Source organism: Leguminivora glycinivorella, chromosome Z, assembly GCF_023078275.1.
Source record: "Leguminivora glycinivorella isolate SPB_JAAS2020 chromosome Z, LegGlyc_1.1, whole genome shotgun sequence".
In the NCBI taxonomy this organism is placed as follows: domain Eukaryota; kingdom Metazoa; phylum Arthropoda; class Insecta; order Lepidoptera; family Tortricidae; genus Leguminivora; species Leguminivora glycinivorella.
The window spans coordinates 4,794,585-4,809,544 of NC_062998.1; the positions used below are offsets into that span (position 1 = coordinate 4,794,585).

At 38.3% G+C, this 14,960-nt stretch overlaps 1 protein-coding gene across 2 annotated transcripts in view; it reads left to right on the plus strand.

The window, feature by feature from the left end:
- The first annotated feature begins 933 nt into the window (after positions 1-933).
- Positions 934-14,960, plus strand: part of LOC125241652 (prion-like-(Q/N-rich) domain-bearing protein 25) — a 51,116-nt gene continuing 37,089 nt past the window's right edge. For both annotated transcript variants that reach the window (XM_048150224.1, XM_048150223.1), the window contains exon 1: positions 934-1,057. In XM_048150224.1, coding sequence (XP_048006181.1) covers positions 1,036-1,057 — 22 coding nt within the window. In that variant the 5' untranslated portion in view covers positions 934-1,035. The remainder of the gene's footprint in view (positions 1,058-14,960) is intronic.

Here is a 14,960-nt window from a genome sequence, read left to right on the forward strand (position 1 = left end):
AAAACAAGAAATAAACGAAATTATAATACAAACACAAAACCAATTTAGTATAAGCAGAAAATAAATCATCTCTTAAAATTTTGTATAAAAACAAAAAAATACATTTTGTTTTCAATATTCTCTCTCAACATAACATGTTGACTAGAATTGTGAGTAGGACGAGACTGTATTAGGATCGTGGGTGGTTAAACTATTTTTCCCGAACCATGGTCACCCCAACACACCCACTAACCCATAATCAGATCCGGTTCCCCATCCCTTTGATTTTAAGGGTCATTGATTGTCACTGTGTTCCATTGAGTAAATACTTGGGATTATCGTAGGCTTAGAAGACTTGAGATGTATTATTTTAGTGTTATCCGATCTTGACGAATGTTTGAAGGAGGGAAGGTGGTTCGAATCCGGGTTGGAGCATTTTTACTTATATTATTTGTGGCTGTTACTGAGTTATGACCAAATAAAATTATTAGATTTAAATTGTGTGATTAGAGTTAAAAAAAAATATGTTCCTTAAGTTTATTGTACGTGACAGAAACAAGAGATACAACTTCTTTTATTTTGCTTAATTCGCAATGCAGTTAGATATGTAATTTTTTTTCTAGTATGTACAAATTTTATTATAATTTAAATATATAGGAACGTCTAAATGTATTTAGTTTACTAGAAAAAATACACCCTTATCATATTATAGTAAAGTATTAAAAAATATTTGAAGATAGGTACTCGTACGTGTGTCAGCAGTTATGTAATGTAGACAAGTAACCATGTAACCATAAAGACAGTACCCATTAGAACTCCTTCAAACCTTTTAGAGCACCATTTCGTAACAAAAAAACACTTTGATATCATTAAAATACCACGGAATCTCAATGGTCGAATAATTCTTTACCCATGCCGGGAAGCGCGCCATGCGCCATCGCCAATGTCAGTCCGGCTTGAGCCGCCGCGCGCATGCGTCGTCAGCCATCTTGCCGTTTCCATGGTTACCGCGCTCCCAAAATACGAAAGTCAAAAACAAACAGTGGAGTGTTTTAGATGGGATTTCCTATGAACTATGGTAAGTTTTTTTTGTGCTAAAGCGAAATAGCTGCGCGATTTTTTTTAATGCGTATTAAGCACGTAATTTCATTTGACGTAGACATTACGTGTTGGAAAACTCTATCACGTTCTGTACGCTATGTGCTGTTTTTAAATTTGATGTATGTGTTATTGCGCTGGCATTTTTTGTGCGACTATGTTATTTGTATTTCATTCTTTGAATACACTGTAGGTAAATAACGAGCTAATTATCTCATAACATAAACAAACATGTCACACAGAAATAATTTTATTGTTTAATTTTCAAGATTTAGGACTATTGTATTTGAATGTTAATTAGGTAAAGTTATAAAAAATATTTAAAAATAAATTTTTTAATTTAAGTTATTGTTGAGACACTGCTTTTTAGTTTTTGTATGTTTTATAAGACTTTCCCTTCAGTTAAGAAAATATAGAGATGTTCCAAATTGTAATTTCATGTCGTCCCAGCCAGAATAACGTTTAAAACTTAAATGTATTTTTTTTTAGTTTTGCACTCGTAAAAGTTTGCTTATAACTGTTTAAAAAGTTAAAATTAGTGTAATTTCGCGTTTTAATTAGTAATATTTTATCACCCTACTTTTATAGTTTAGTTTCGGTATTATATTATTATACTTAGACACTGACATATCGGATCCGATTCCTATTTAACATTGTTCTTTTTTCGAATCGGGCAATAGGTTTTTTCTTTAGATATGACTGTGTTTCAGTAGGTACTATTGGTATGTACTTAGATAAGACGTTTTAATAAAGGATTAGTATAGTATTACAGATAATTTAATTATTTAATTTTAAATTAAAGGAAAAATGGAAAAATTCACACCTCCGATAATTTAATTATTCTTTAGTTGGTTGTTACTAAAAGTGTAGAATTCGCCAATTCTCAATGTAAATTGAGACTCCAGTGCCTGTTAAGATCTATTCTTACGGGTAGATGTTTGCTATAACGCCACCCTAAGGCGGTTGAGAATTGAGGGAAGGCATGGATAAATTCGCACACATCCAGCAGGCCTCCGTAGCGCAGTTGGAAGCGCGATGGCCTAATCGCAAAGGTGTGAATTTTTCCATTTTTCCTTTAATTTAAAATTACATATGTAATATCGCTCGCAGACGTTTCTGCATGATAAAAAACAAATTTAATTATTCTATTGGTCATATGATTTATATCTAGAATTGCTACAATTTTTTTCGGTACCTAATCCTAATAAAGAGTAATAGGTGGAAAGTTATCTTAAAATTTATATTTCGATATAGTTCTATTACTTTCACGTTACTTTATAATTATAAAACTATCAAAAAGGTTTATTGAAAATGTAATAAAACATTCAATAACATATACAATACACTCAATAAAAACACTATTAAAACCTTACAAAGAAAATTATAAATAAAAAAAATTGGCTTAACTACTCCCTGGCCGGTTAGGTACCTAGACCTTCTGCTCCTCATTTTCATGTGAAAATGATATATTGACACTGCTTATTTACCTAGATCGCTAGCTTATAATATTAGTATATTACGAGTATACTGTTTAAGTCATGCAAACTAATATTGACATTTCGCACTGTTGCTCTACAACGTAACAGGTAAAACTGCAACCAAGTGCTACAAATTCACAGTACAGCATGACTACAGCATGTAAGCATAGGATTCTGGGATAAAACAACGCAACCGTATTTAAAAATATTTTAAGCTGGTTTTACTCACGTATTTTATTAATACGTGAGTAAACCCGCTTAAAAGTATTTTAAGAGTCTCGCGGCAGTTTTATAGTTAATAGTGTTAATATGCAACCATATTTTTTTTGTTTTCGAATTCTCTTAATGAGTGTCCTTGTCAAAGACGTCTCAAAAATCTTATTTCACATGTCTGCATCGAAAGAAAGGTTGATAAAAGTGTGGTGCGTTGTCTATAAAAGGTGATCTATGATTTATGAGTGTAGTCATCAAATAACTAGAAACTTTTCTGCCATGAGTACTTGACAAAAGAAGACTATTATTGATAAGTAATACTGTTGTATTTTGAGTCATACACAGATAATTGAAATAAAATGTGAAGTGTCGATCTTATCAACAAAAGTCGACCGTTATCGCCAAAGCGGTAACGCTGTAAGACGGAAATAGAACAAAATGATAACTTTGGCCAATAATTTTGTTAAGTATTTTATACTCTATCGTTCTAGTGACCGGCCACACCAGAGCGTCGCGTGTCTCGGGGCGCGCAACGGACGTCGGCGCCACGCCACCTGAGTGTAATTCAAAAAACGTCTCCTCAGTACATTTTGTATAGGAAGGACGTAAGACGCGCCCCAGGTGGCGTGGCGGCGGCGTGGCGCGCGCCGCGCCGCTTGGCGGCGCGCCTTAGTGCGTTTTCACATTATCCGATCCGATATCGGATGTCGGACCGATATCCCATACATTACAGGCGCCATCTTGGATTTTTTCTATTGAAATCCTTCCGACATCCGATATCGGATCGGATAATGTGAAAACGGCCTTACGTCCTTCCTATACAAAATGTACTGAGGAGACGCTTTCTGAATTACACTCAGGTGGCGTGGCGCCGACGTCCGTTGCGCGCCCCGAGACACGCGACGCTCTGATGTGGCCGGTGCCTTAGAGAAAACTTTTATTTTGCTACCGATTTCACTATTTTTTCTTTTTCGAATTTTTTGTACTTAACGCGAGCTCTTTGAATCCTGATAGGAGACAAAAAATTTTCCAAAATTTTCGTACGATGTTTCACGTCCCTTAGTGATGCAGTCCATACAAGTTATATGACATTTGTTTTACCTGGTTGAATCCTTAATATTTGTTTCATATCCAAAACATACAAACCATCATCCAACATGACAAATTCTAACTTAGCATTCTGGAATTGAAAGAGTTCATTTGGTAGGAAAAATATAAAAATTCTCACATACGAAAAAAAATTAAAAATTAAAACCTGCACTTAAAGTAGCTATTACTACATACATAACATACGTACATAAAGTCACACCTGTATTCCCAAACGGGGTAGGCATAGCACTTTAATAACTACTCAAGTTTCAGTGCTACTCTAAGAAAAGTAGTAGTAGTAGTAGTAGTAATACACTTTATTGTGCAAAGATAAGAACACACACAGTAAAGAAAAAAGAATTAACACACACATCATTTGTACAAAGGCGAACTTATCCTATTAAGGGATTTCTTCCAGTTAACCTTAGAGCAATTAAAGGAGAATTGGAGACGGTAGACGTTCCTAAGCTAAACCTATACCTAACCTACAAACTACAGCAATATAGACGTTATATCATATAATAAAGTTGTGGTATTACCTATTTTATTATATCCAGTTCAATTTTGTCACTCTGCTTTACTTTAAATTTATATAATATAAAATAGATCAACCTATATTAGCACGTATAGTCGGGCCAAGCTAACTATGCACTCTGGCGTGAACGTGACAAAGTGAATCAGCCGTAATATCGTTTATCATTAATTGTCGTACTGATGCGAATTCGCACGTCTTTCTCAGTATGAGCGTGACAATACGATGCGCGTATTGCGCGTATGTGTGAAGACCGCCTTAGTGCGTTTTCATATTATACATAAGTTTATAAAAGAAGATGGAACTTAGTGTTCTGAGCGTGCATTCGTTCTTTTGTGCGCAGATAAAATAAATGACTTCCATACTTTATCGATTAAAGAACGAACGACTGCTCGCTCAGAAGACCGATTTTTGAGTCTCACGCGATCGAATTCAGAAAATTGTCACTGAAAATAATAAGCAAGTCACCGTTTTCAACCGGTATTTTAGTGACAAATCCCGTATGTGAGATTCAAAAATCGCCCCCCTGAACTCAGAACTGCTCAGAACACTTGATAACGCAGCTTAGACGTCCGACAATTTTTCGACTTCAGGGTGTAGTAATTCACCACCAGTTCTATGATAATGCAGCAACTATTAGCGGTAATCTGTGCATCGCTCGCAACTATTATAAGCGGTGTGTCCTCTTAGATGCATTTTCTTTTTCAACTAACAGCTAGACTTTACTTTAATAGTTAACCGGAAAACTCCGCGTGGGAAGTCCAAGATGGTGGACCGACGACACAGTATAATATTTAAAGAATACAGTATGTAGGTACTACTCCCGCTCCCCGCTGAAAGTGCCGTCCACCCGCTCTCGGTTACCTCACAGTTACTGCCTGTCAATAACGCGGCCATTCGACCTGTCATATTAGTTTCATTGACATTTGACCTGTTTGTGTGATGAGCACAGATATTTATTCCATAGTCATGGATATTTTCTATGTATATAAGTATGTATTTATCTATTTAAGTATGTATATCGTCGCTTAGCACCCATAGTACAAGCTTTGCTTAGTTTGGGGCTAAGTTGATCTGTGTAAGGTGTTCCCACCAATATCTCATAACATCCATGACTCAGGAACAATTAATATCCGTGTTCATCGCACATAATAAATGCTTTCACTGGGATTTGAACCCAGGACCGCGGATTAGCAGGCAAGGTCACTACGCGCTAGGAAAGACCGAGCTAAGCCGTCTTACTTTTAATATCGACCAACAATTACCACTTTCCTGACACATAACACTTTCCGTCCCAGTAACAGGATATAGGCAAGTCACTGCAAGAAGGTCCCAGTAGGTTCTGAGACACCGTTAGTTAGAACCTTGTGGAAATTAAGTTGTAAGGCGGTCAGGATGTTCGTGGCGCGTTGGCGAGTCGAACTTACGCCGTGTCTTGCGTGTCGTCGTCGCGTCTCATACTTCCATATCGATAAGGTTTGATTTCGTATGCGTCGCATCGCCGTCGCGCGACCATCGCGCGACCGTCGCCCACGCAAGCCACGGCGTTACATATCCTGTAATGCGATGCGACGCGTTACATGATGTATAGCAATGAATCTAGAGCTGCTAGAGCAGTTCCATGTGCTCTGCCTACCCCTTTTGACAACAGACATGTCAGTTCGAATCGTGCCGTTGAGCTTCCTGACTGCGTGCGTAGCCGAATGTACAAACGCTCACGAAAAGAAACGCTCGTAGATATCTATCTCTATCGCTCTTGCGTATTGGCGCGACGAGCCAGACTACCTTTCGCGACGTTTCGTTTTCGTTTCGCGTTGTAGAAACGCCATTTGGCTACGGGGCCTGTTTAGAAGAAGCGCTCGACTCAAGACCAGCGTTCGGAATGTCCCAGGAATCTAGTGCGGTAGAACCATGTAATTCCCTTCGCGTACACGACGCGGCGTGTCATCGACATCATCGTCATACAAACGAAAACAAGCTATCCATAGTCCATACTAATATCCCATTTATAATATTGTGTGTGTGTCTGTTCGTTTGTCCGTCTTTCACGGCAAAACGGAGCGACGAATTGAAGTTGATTTTTAAGTGGAGATAGTTGAAGGGATGGAGAGTGATATAGGCTACTTTTTTTCCCTTTCTAATGCGAGCGAAGCTGCGGGCTAAACCTAGTTTTTATATATATTTGGCATATAAGGGCATTTTCGCGAGAACAATCACCAATAAATATTTTTTCTGAGGTAGGTTTATGTCTTTCCTACTCAGGATCTTCCGATCTAAGACAAAGAAAAAAAGACCAATAAAAGGTCCCAAGATTTCCTATTAAATGCATATTTTCCACTTTGAATCCGTTGTACAAAGCGCTTGAAAAATGGCAACAAAGTGGAAAAAATAGTAATTTGGGACGCTTTTTTTACCTAGAGGATCGAAAGGACTCGCCGTGTTTCTTATACAATAATGTAATAATTATAAGGACCTAACCAGAACTTACCGGTCAGCGGTTGAGGCGTACGGCTTCCAAACCGGAGGTTGTCGGTTCAAACCCCAAACCCCGGCTCGTGACTTGAGTTTCACTAAATTTACTTTATTATTAGGTTTTGGCCTTATACAAAATTAGTGCAGGTTTTAATAATAATTAAATAAAAGTAATTTAAGTAAAGCAAGATGGCCCTGGTTCTTAAGCTTTCACATTTTTAAAATTTAATATTTCTGTGAGTGTGAATGAACTTAAATTATGTGTCTACGTTGATTAGTACCATAAACAAAACTGCGACACTGCTGTCATTTATATTTAAAATGAGAAAAATAACAAATAAAAAAAACGTTGAGCCATATTACCTAGGTGCCCTCCGGGATGGAAGGTCAGATAGCAGTCGCTTTTTGGTCGCCTGGTTATATGAGCTTACTTAAAAGTAGTGCTTTCGCCAAATTTTGCTAATTATAGTTATTAAAGCTGGGTCCCCAGGCTTCCATGAGCCGTGCCGAATGCCGGGATAACTCAAGGAGGATCATGAACCTAAATAACTTTTAAATTCAAAAAATACTTTAGGTGTACAAAAAAATCCTACTGAAAGACATTTTCCAGACAGACAGCGCATCCCCTCGTGCAAAGGCACAGAAAAGTCTGTGTGCAAAGGTGAGCATTACTGGACCTATTTGATTGAAAAAAATAAACAGTGAGCGATATATTAGTGCAATTCCCGTTTAGTTTGTACATTTGGATCGCGTCTCCGATTTTGATAAAAATTGGTAAGCTTATAGAATCCATGATCCTGAGCAAGATCCACTAGGTTTCCCAAAATGTCCTATGATAACAAAATGTATATGATCAACCTAGGACATTTTGGGAAACCTAGTGGATCTTGCTCAGCATCATGGACTCTATCAGCCTACCAATTTTTATCCAAATCGGAGACGCGATCCAAATGTACAAACTTAAAGGGAATTGCACATTAATGAACATAGCAAACACATACAAAATTTAGTAACAAACATTTCGCATAAATAAATTAGCGCACAGGTAATTCACCCAAACTAACGGTTCTTTCGGCCAAAAATATGCACACACCTTATATCAACGGTATAAAGCTCAAAATCACTCACATTTTTTCGCCCGTGATAATGAAGTTGGTACAACGGTACGATTTGGCAATATACCGTTTGAAACGGTTTAGAACTCTGTTAAGTTAGATATAAGGTTTAATGTTGAACGGCGTGTGTTGCATCATATCGTTTCACCTCATGTGCGTTAAGTACAATAGACGTATTCAGAGTGTGATACCAATAATGGTACCTACTTGTGAGGCATGCCACATAAAGTTCTTTGTGTAGGCACGGTGGCTACCTAAAATCCAATTACGAATTGAACGGAATAAACGTAAACAAACTGCTGTCACTGTCAAAGTAACACGTGCAGCTCTAGTCAGGGGTTCTCATAGTAAGGGCCGAGAGAAAATCAAATTACTTTTAACTAGTTATCAACGGTCACTCTATTACATACTTAAAATCGTGAAGCGATCGAACACAATGACTGTTATATTATATTATGATCCCATGCAAGTCAATATAAAAATCGGTCCAAAATTGACGAAGTTCTGCCATATCAGATACTTACAAAACCAATAATTAAATTTATAACAATTTCAATAAATATACAAAAACGTTTAGTGTTGAAATTTATTTTCGTTTTAACAGAGTCATTATTTGTGTAATGGAATGTGTAAAGATTTTTTTCTACTCTCGTACTGTTATTCGTGACTTACAAGGTCGTGCATAGTACTTTAAAACCCTACATAAAAGATGTCAGGACAAGTCTATCTAGTCTATACCCTGAAAACATTTAGTAGCAGTAGCACGATATAGCTGTTACAGTTCAGTAAATACATTGCTACCAACTTAACAAACCATTCACTTCATCGTAGAAAATTAAAATATTGTATGAAATAGGTACATTGTTGCCAACCTTAGAATGTCAGATAAAGCCTGGCATTCGCAGAGTCGAGACTCGTTCGTTTTCTGCTGCGATCATTGGCGACGCGTCGAATCGCATTCAAATGTATGAGAACTCGATTCAACTCGACTCGATTCGTCTTAGTGGACAGGCTTCAAAGAACCATGTACCATAGACAATTTTATTTTCATGTTTGCACTCAAACTGCATATTCGAAATGGTAGGTGGTCCACTAGATAACTAAGATGACTGAAAGTAGGTATTTATTGAATTTATAATTTTCTTTCAAAGTAAGTGCTTGGTCGTAGAAAAAGTATTGTATGCAACGGTGTTTAACTGAGTCAAAAAATGCTCGTGGCGTCTTTATTAACAATTTTCGGCTTCGCCTCAAATTGTTACCCACGCCACTCGCCTTTTTAGGGTTCCGTAGCCAAAATGGCAAAAACGGAACCCTTATAGTTTCGTCATGTCCGTCTGTCCGTCTGTCCGTCTGTCCGTCTGTCCGTCTGTCACAGCCGATTTACTCGGAAACTATAAGTACTACAGTGATGAAATTTGATGGGAATATGTGTTGTATGAACCGCTACAAAATTATGACACTAAATAGTAAAAAAAAGAATTGGGGGTGGGGCCCCCATACATGTAACTGAGGGATGAAAATTTTTTTTTCGATGTACATACCGGGGTATCAATGGAAAGGTCTTTTAAAATGATATAAAGTTTTCTAAAAAACATTTTTCTTAAAGTGAACGGTTTTTGAGATATCAGCTCTCAAAGTCGTAAAAAGTATGTCCCCCCCCCTCTATTTTTATAACTACGGGGTATAAAATTCTAAAAAAAATAGAGGTGATGCATGCTAATTAACTCTTTCAACGATTTTTGGTTTGATCAAAGTATCTCTTATAGTTTTTGAGATAGGTTGATTTAACTGTATTTTTTTTGCTGCTACGGAACCCTTTGTGCGCGAGCCCGACTCGCACTTGGCCGGTTTTTTTGACCTCTTTTAACCACCAGTTGCATAAAATACTATTAATAAACCTGTAAAATATCGGCAATTTTGATACCTCGAATGGTGCAATTTTTTTATAGCACTGGTCACACTTTTGTTTACAATAATTCCGGCTAATTAAAAACAGGAGTATAAAATAGTAGGTACATTACGAATATTACAATACAAGAGCTTTGATAAAGATATACTATATAATAATATACATATATGCAACTACCTGAGGTCCCCCAAGTCTGTCCCCTGTGGAAGTGTGCCCATGGGCTGGCTATTCCCTCGCTGAATAGCAATGCCAATTCTTTGGCCAAGGAATGAGCCAAAATCTTATTTCCCGGAGACTCTTTATTAAAACGTGGTACTTATTCGTAATTAATATTAAAATAGTTAATTACAATACAAGTGGAAAAGATGAAATTCGAAACGAGTGGCGATAAATTAAAACACGACCCAATGTAGTGTTTTAAATCGACATGAGCTACGCCGTCGTCGCACGTGTATCGTACAATATTTTTAAAACATAATATTATGGCCCTTTGAAGTTTCGACCATACAAGAACCTACTTTGCGAACCTGTGGTTTGTGAAGGAGAAGTATCGACTTTGCGAACTAGTGTGGGGAAAAAATACCGTAGGTACAGTGGGCCAAGAAAGTGGTGTACCAGTTTTGACAAAAGTTTCTGCGAGCTCTAACGATCGCTAAGGTTGACTTGACACATGGCATGACGTAAGTATCATATATAGACAGAGCAATTGTCACTGCAAATCGACCCTTCAAACGTACCTCAACCGTAGGGTGGTAAACCACATTTTTGGTCGACTGTACCTAATACGTACCAGTGGCGGCTGCTGAAAATTTCTGCTAGGCAACACTGAGCAAAAAGAAACCTTTACATTAGGTACTTTACTAGTAATCAATTTTAGTCAAGCCTGTGGGAAAATTCGTAACTCGTGTTGATTTAAAAACTCCCTTCGGTCGTGTTTTAATTTATCGCTACTCGAAATTGCAGATTATAGTTTTAAGGAGAAAGTCTAGCTGTAAGAAGCATCCTAAACCCTTTTTTTACCGTCGTTTTTTTAACTTTTTTAAGACCAAGGCTCTTTGGCTCACGTTTTATCCAGCTGACTGAACATCAAGGATTTGTTCAAAATCGTGCGATCAAAATCGGGGCAAAACATCTTCCGTCACGAGTGACGACGATTGTTGTCGGTTACCGAGGTTTCACTGTTATAACCAGTGTAAGCTTAGATCTGAAGAAATAGTACATTACAATACAAGTACGGAAAAGAGGAAGTTCGAAACGTGTGGCGATAAATTAAAACAAGCACAGTATAATAATAATAAAGAGTACCGTGAAAGCCGAGAAGGACAAGTCCAGTAAGTACCTAGACTTGGCTTACGAGATAACCGCCATGTGGGATGTTGATTCGACGATCATTGTCCCGATAGTCGTTTCAGTGAACGGTCTCATAGCGAAGAGTCTCGACCAACATCTCGAGAGACTCTCGCTAGGTGGTTGGATCAAGGGTCAGATGCAGAAGGCGGTGATCTTGGACACGGCGCGGATAGTCCGACGGTTTCTCTCTCTGCAGCCCTAACCACCGGCAGCTTGGGCCCTGCCCCGCTGCCGGCGGCACCCTAGGTTAGGTTTTTTATAATGTGTTTATATATTTTGTATTGTTTTGTATGTGGTTTTGTATTTTACTTTTATAATCATATTATAAAACAGCCTAATCTAAGAGAAAAGATAAATAAAGGAAATAATAAAGAGTACTATATCGTACTATGTTTTCACATTATCCGATCCGATATCGGATGTCGTAAGGATTTCTATAGAAAAAATCGAAAATGGCGCTTGTGATGTATGGGATATCGGTCCGACATCCGATATAGGATCGGATAATGTGAAAGCGCATTTAGATCTGAAGAAATAGTACATTACAATACAAGTACGGAAAAGAGGAAGTTCGAATCGAGTGGCGATAAATTAAAACACGACCGAAGGGAGTTACGAATTTCCTTTTCGCACGTGTATCGTACGACGTTTTATAGTACATAATATGGCCATTTAATTTTTTTGACAGAGTTGCGTGTTGAGCTCATTACCAAACTAGTGAATTTCCTCTTTCCCACACTTGTATCGTAATGTGCTATTTCGTTTACAAACTTATGGTTGTTATTTTCCCGCACTAGTTCGCAAAGTAAGCCATTTCTTGTCAGGTTGAAATTTAAAGGACCACATGTACTGAAAAACGTCGTACAATGCACGTGCGAAGAGGGAATTCGTAACTCGTGCCGAACTTGTAAGTTAATGTACTTACAGCCACCGGCATAAATGTGACGTTATTATTATTATTATTCCCTTTATTTATCTTTTCTCTTAAGCTAGGTTTTTTACAATATGAGTATAAAAGTAAAATAAAAAAACACTTACAAAACAATATAAAGGGATATAAACATATTATAAAAAACCTAACCTAGGGTGCCGCCAGCAGCGGGGCAGGGCCCAAGCTGCCGGTGGTTAGGGCTGCAGAGAGAGGAACCGTCGAACTATCCGCGCTGTGTCCAAGATCACCGCCTTCTGCACCTGGCCCTTGATCCAGCCACCTAGCAGGAGTCTCTTAAGATGTTGGTCGAGACTCTTGGCTATGAGACCGTTCGCTGAAACGACTATCGGAACAATTATCGTTGATTCAACATCCCACATGGCGGTTATTATTATTATTTATTATTTAAATAAGTTACACAGCATAACAGTAAAACCAAGGCACTGTGAAACTAAAAAATAAAAACAATAGGTATAGCACATAAATAGTAAAAAACAGATTAAAAACAGACGAGAAAAAAAAACAATATTCTATTTAGGCGACGACGTAACAGCGTGCCCCGCAGGTTGCCCCGGAACCGCCGAAACACTCTTAAAAAGTGTCTTAATAAGTTATCTGGGTAAAGGGACCTCAATGGCGCTTACGTCCCGCGGCGTCGTATTTGTACACGAACATCACTCATAACGCCGTAAGCGCCATCGACAATAAGCTTTTTTTATGCCGGTGACTATACTATATTATGCTAAAGTACCTACCTATTCATAGTAAGTTACATGATATAAGTATAATTACGTGTATCCCTTTCTAAACGATACACCGAAACGAAATACTCGTACTTTCGCCGGCCCGACCGCAGGTGACCATGCTTTTATTATTGACGTTATTTTGACAGTTCCGTCTTATATTTCATATTCCTTTCAAATGTTAAGTAAGTTTGTAATTTGACCGTTATAAAATACTAGCTTGTACCCGCGACTTCGCTCGCGTCAAGTTCGAAAATTGCGGAATGCTCCGTACAAACTTGCACCCCCCCTTTTTTGTAAAGTGGGGGATTAAAAAGAGATAAAAAGTAGCCTATGTCATTCTCCATACCTTCAACTACCTTCACTTAAAAATCACGTCAATTCGTCGCTCCGTTTTGCCGTGAAAGACGGACAAACAAACAGACACACACAACTTTCCCATTTATAATACTAAGTATGGATTGCGTTATCCCGGCATTCCCCACGGCTTGTGAGTGCCTGGGGTCCGCTTTGACAGCTAATCCCAAGATTTGGCTTAGACACTAGTTATTACTAAAGCGACTGCCATCTGACCAACCCGAAGGGTAACTAGGCCTTATTGAAACTAGTCCGGTTTCCTCACGATGTTTTCCATCACCGAAAAGCGACTGGCAAATATCAAATGCACACAAGTTCCGAAAAGCTCAATGGTACGAGCCTGGGTTCGAACCCGCGAGCTCTGGATTGAAAGTCGCACGTTCTTGCCGCTAATATTTATTTTTAACCCCCGTGTCATAGTATGCTATACGATTATTATGGTATATAAAACATAAAACTATGCTAAATCAAAGTAGAAGTCGAGTAATGTTCTGTAAAACAATATTTTGCCAAATGTGTCTTATGCGTGGGTGGTAGTAATAATGCCAACCAAGTTTTCTGCAAAATGACCATTCGACCGATAGTGCTTCTGACGCTCCTTCCCGCTTGCTTTTATACTGCGTCCTAAGTCCTAAGTCCCTCTCATAACAAAAATAAAGAGCACGGGGCGTAGCCCTTTTTTATGTATACTTATAAACAATAGAAGTTGAACCGACTTGGCCACATAAGTTTGCGAACCGTTTTGGGTTGAAATCGAAACATATGAAGTTCGAAATGTATTCGATTTGACCCATCACTAAGTCGGATTGGCAAGATTTCGCTGTAGTATAACACGCATGAAAAGTAACAAACGAGATTTTGAATAAAATTTGTTATTTTAAAGCAAATTACTTGGTTTCTACATTTTCGCGATTTCAATACCGTGATCCCGGGATCCCGGTATTGAAATCGCCAATACCGGAATGAATACCGGTATTGGATAAGGTCCGGTATTTGGAAGCCCTAGTTCTTAGCCATGTTTCATGAAAATCGATCTACTTTCTACTATGTCGCGGTCGGGGGTTTTTGCAAAATTTTAATTTTGTGGTTAGGTTATCTTTCAACAGCTTACCATTAGGCGACTTGTCTGCTCGTTTGCCTCCTATCCCATAAAAAAAGACATAGTCTATTGAAATGAAATGAAATGAAATATTTATTTTCCAAGTAGGCATATTACAATGCGCTTATGAACGTCAAATAAAACTACGCCGGCTCTAACCCTACGCCTCAGCCTCGAGAAGATTTCAGTCCCCCCTCAGTTGGAGGGGGGTATCCACTATGGGACCGGCAAGAAACTCGGCGGGCCACTTCTTTTCAAAACATTACATCTTATAATTAACATGCATTAAAAAAAACGAGATACAATTTTATCAGCAAAAGTATTCATAAAAAAAAACTATTGAAAATATTGCTCGCCGAGACGTTTCTAAAAACCCCTTACTCGATGGGGATACGACATTTCATTACAGAGTCACACCTTGGACACTGGCGATCAAATATATGAAAGAGGCGCGTCCCTAGCACACAGTCTAAGCTCGTGTAGGTGAACGCGTACAGCGCGTACTATGCTTGTATGAGTGAGATACGACAGGTCGACTGTTCGCATTTTTGACAGGCGATAACTGTTAGGTAACCGAGAGGGGGTGGGCGGCACG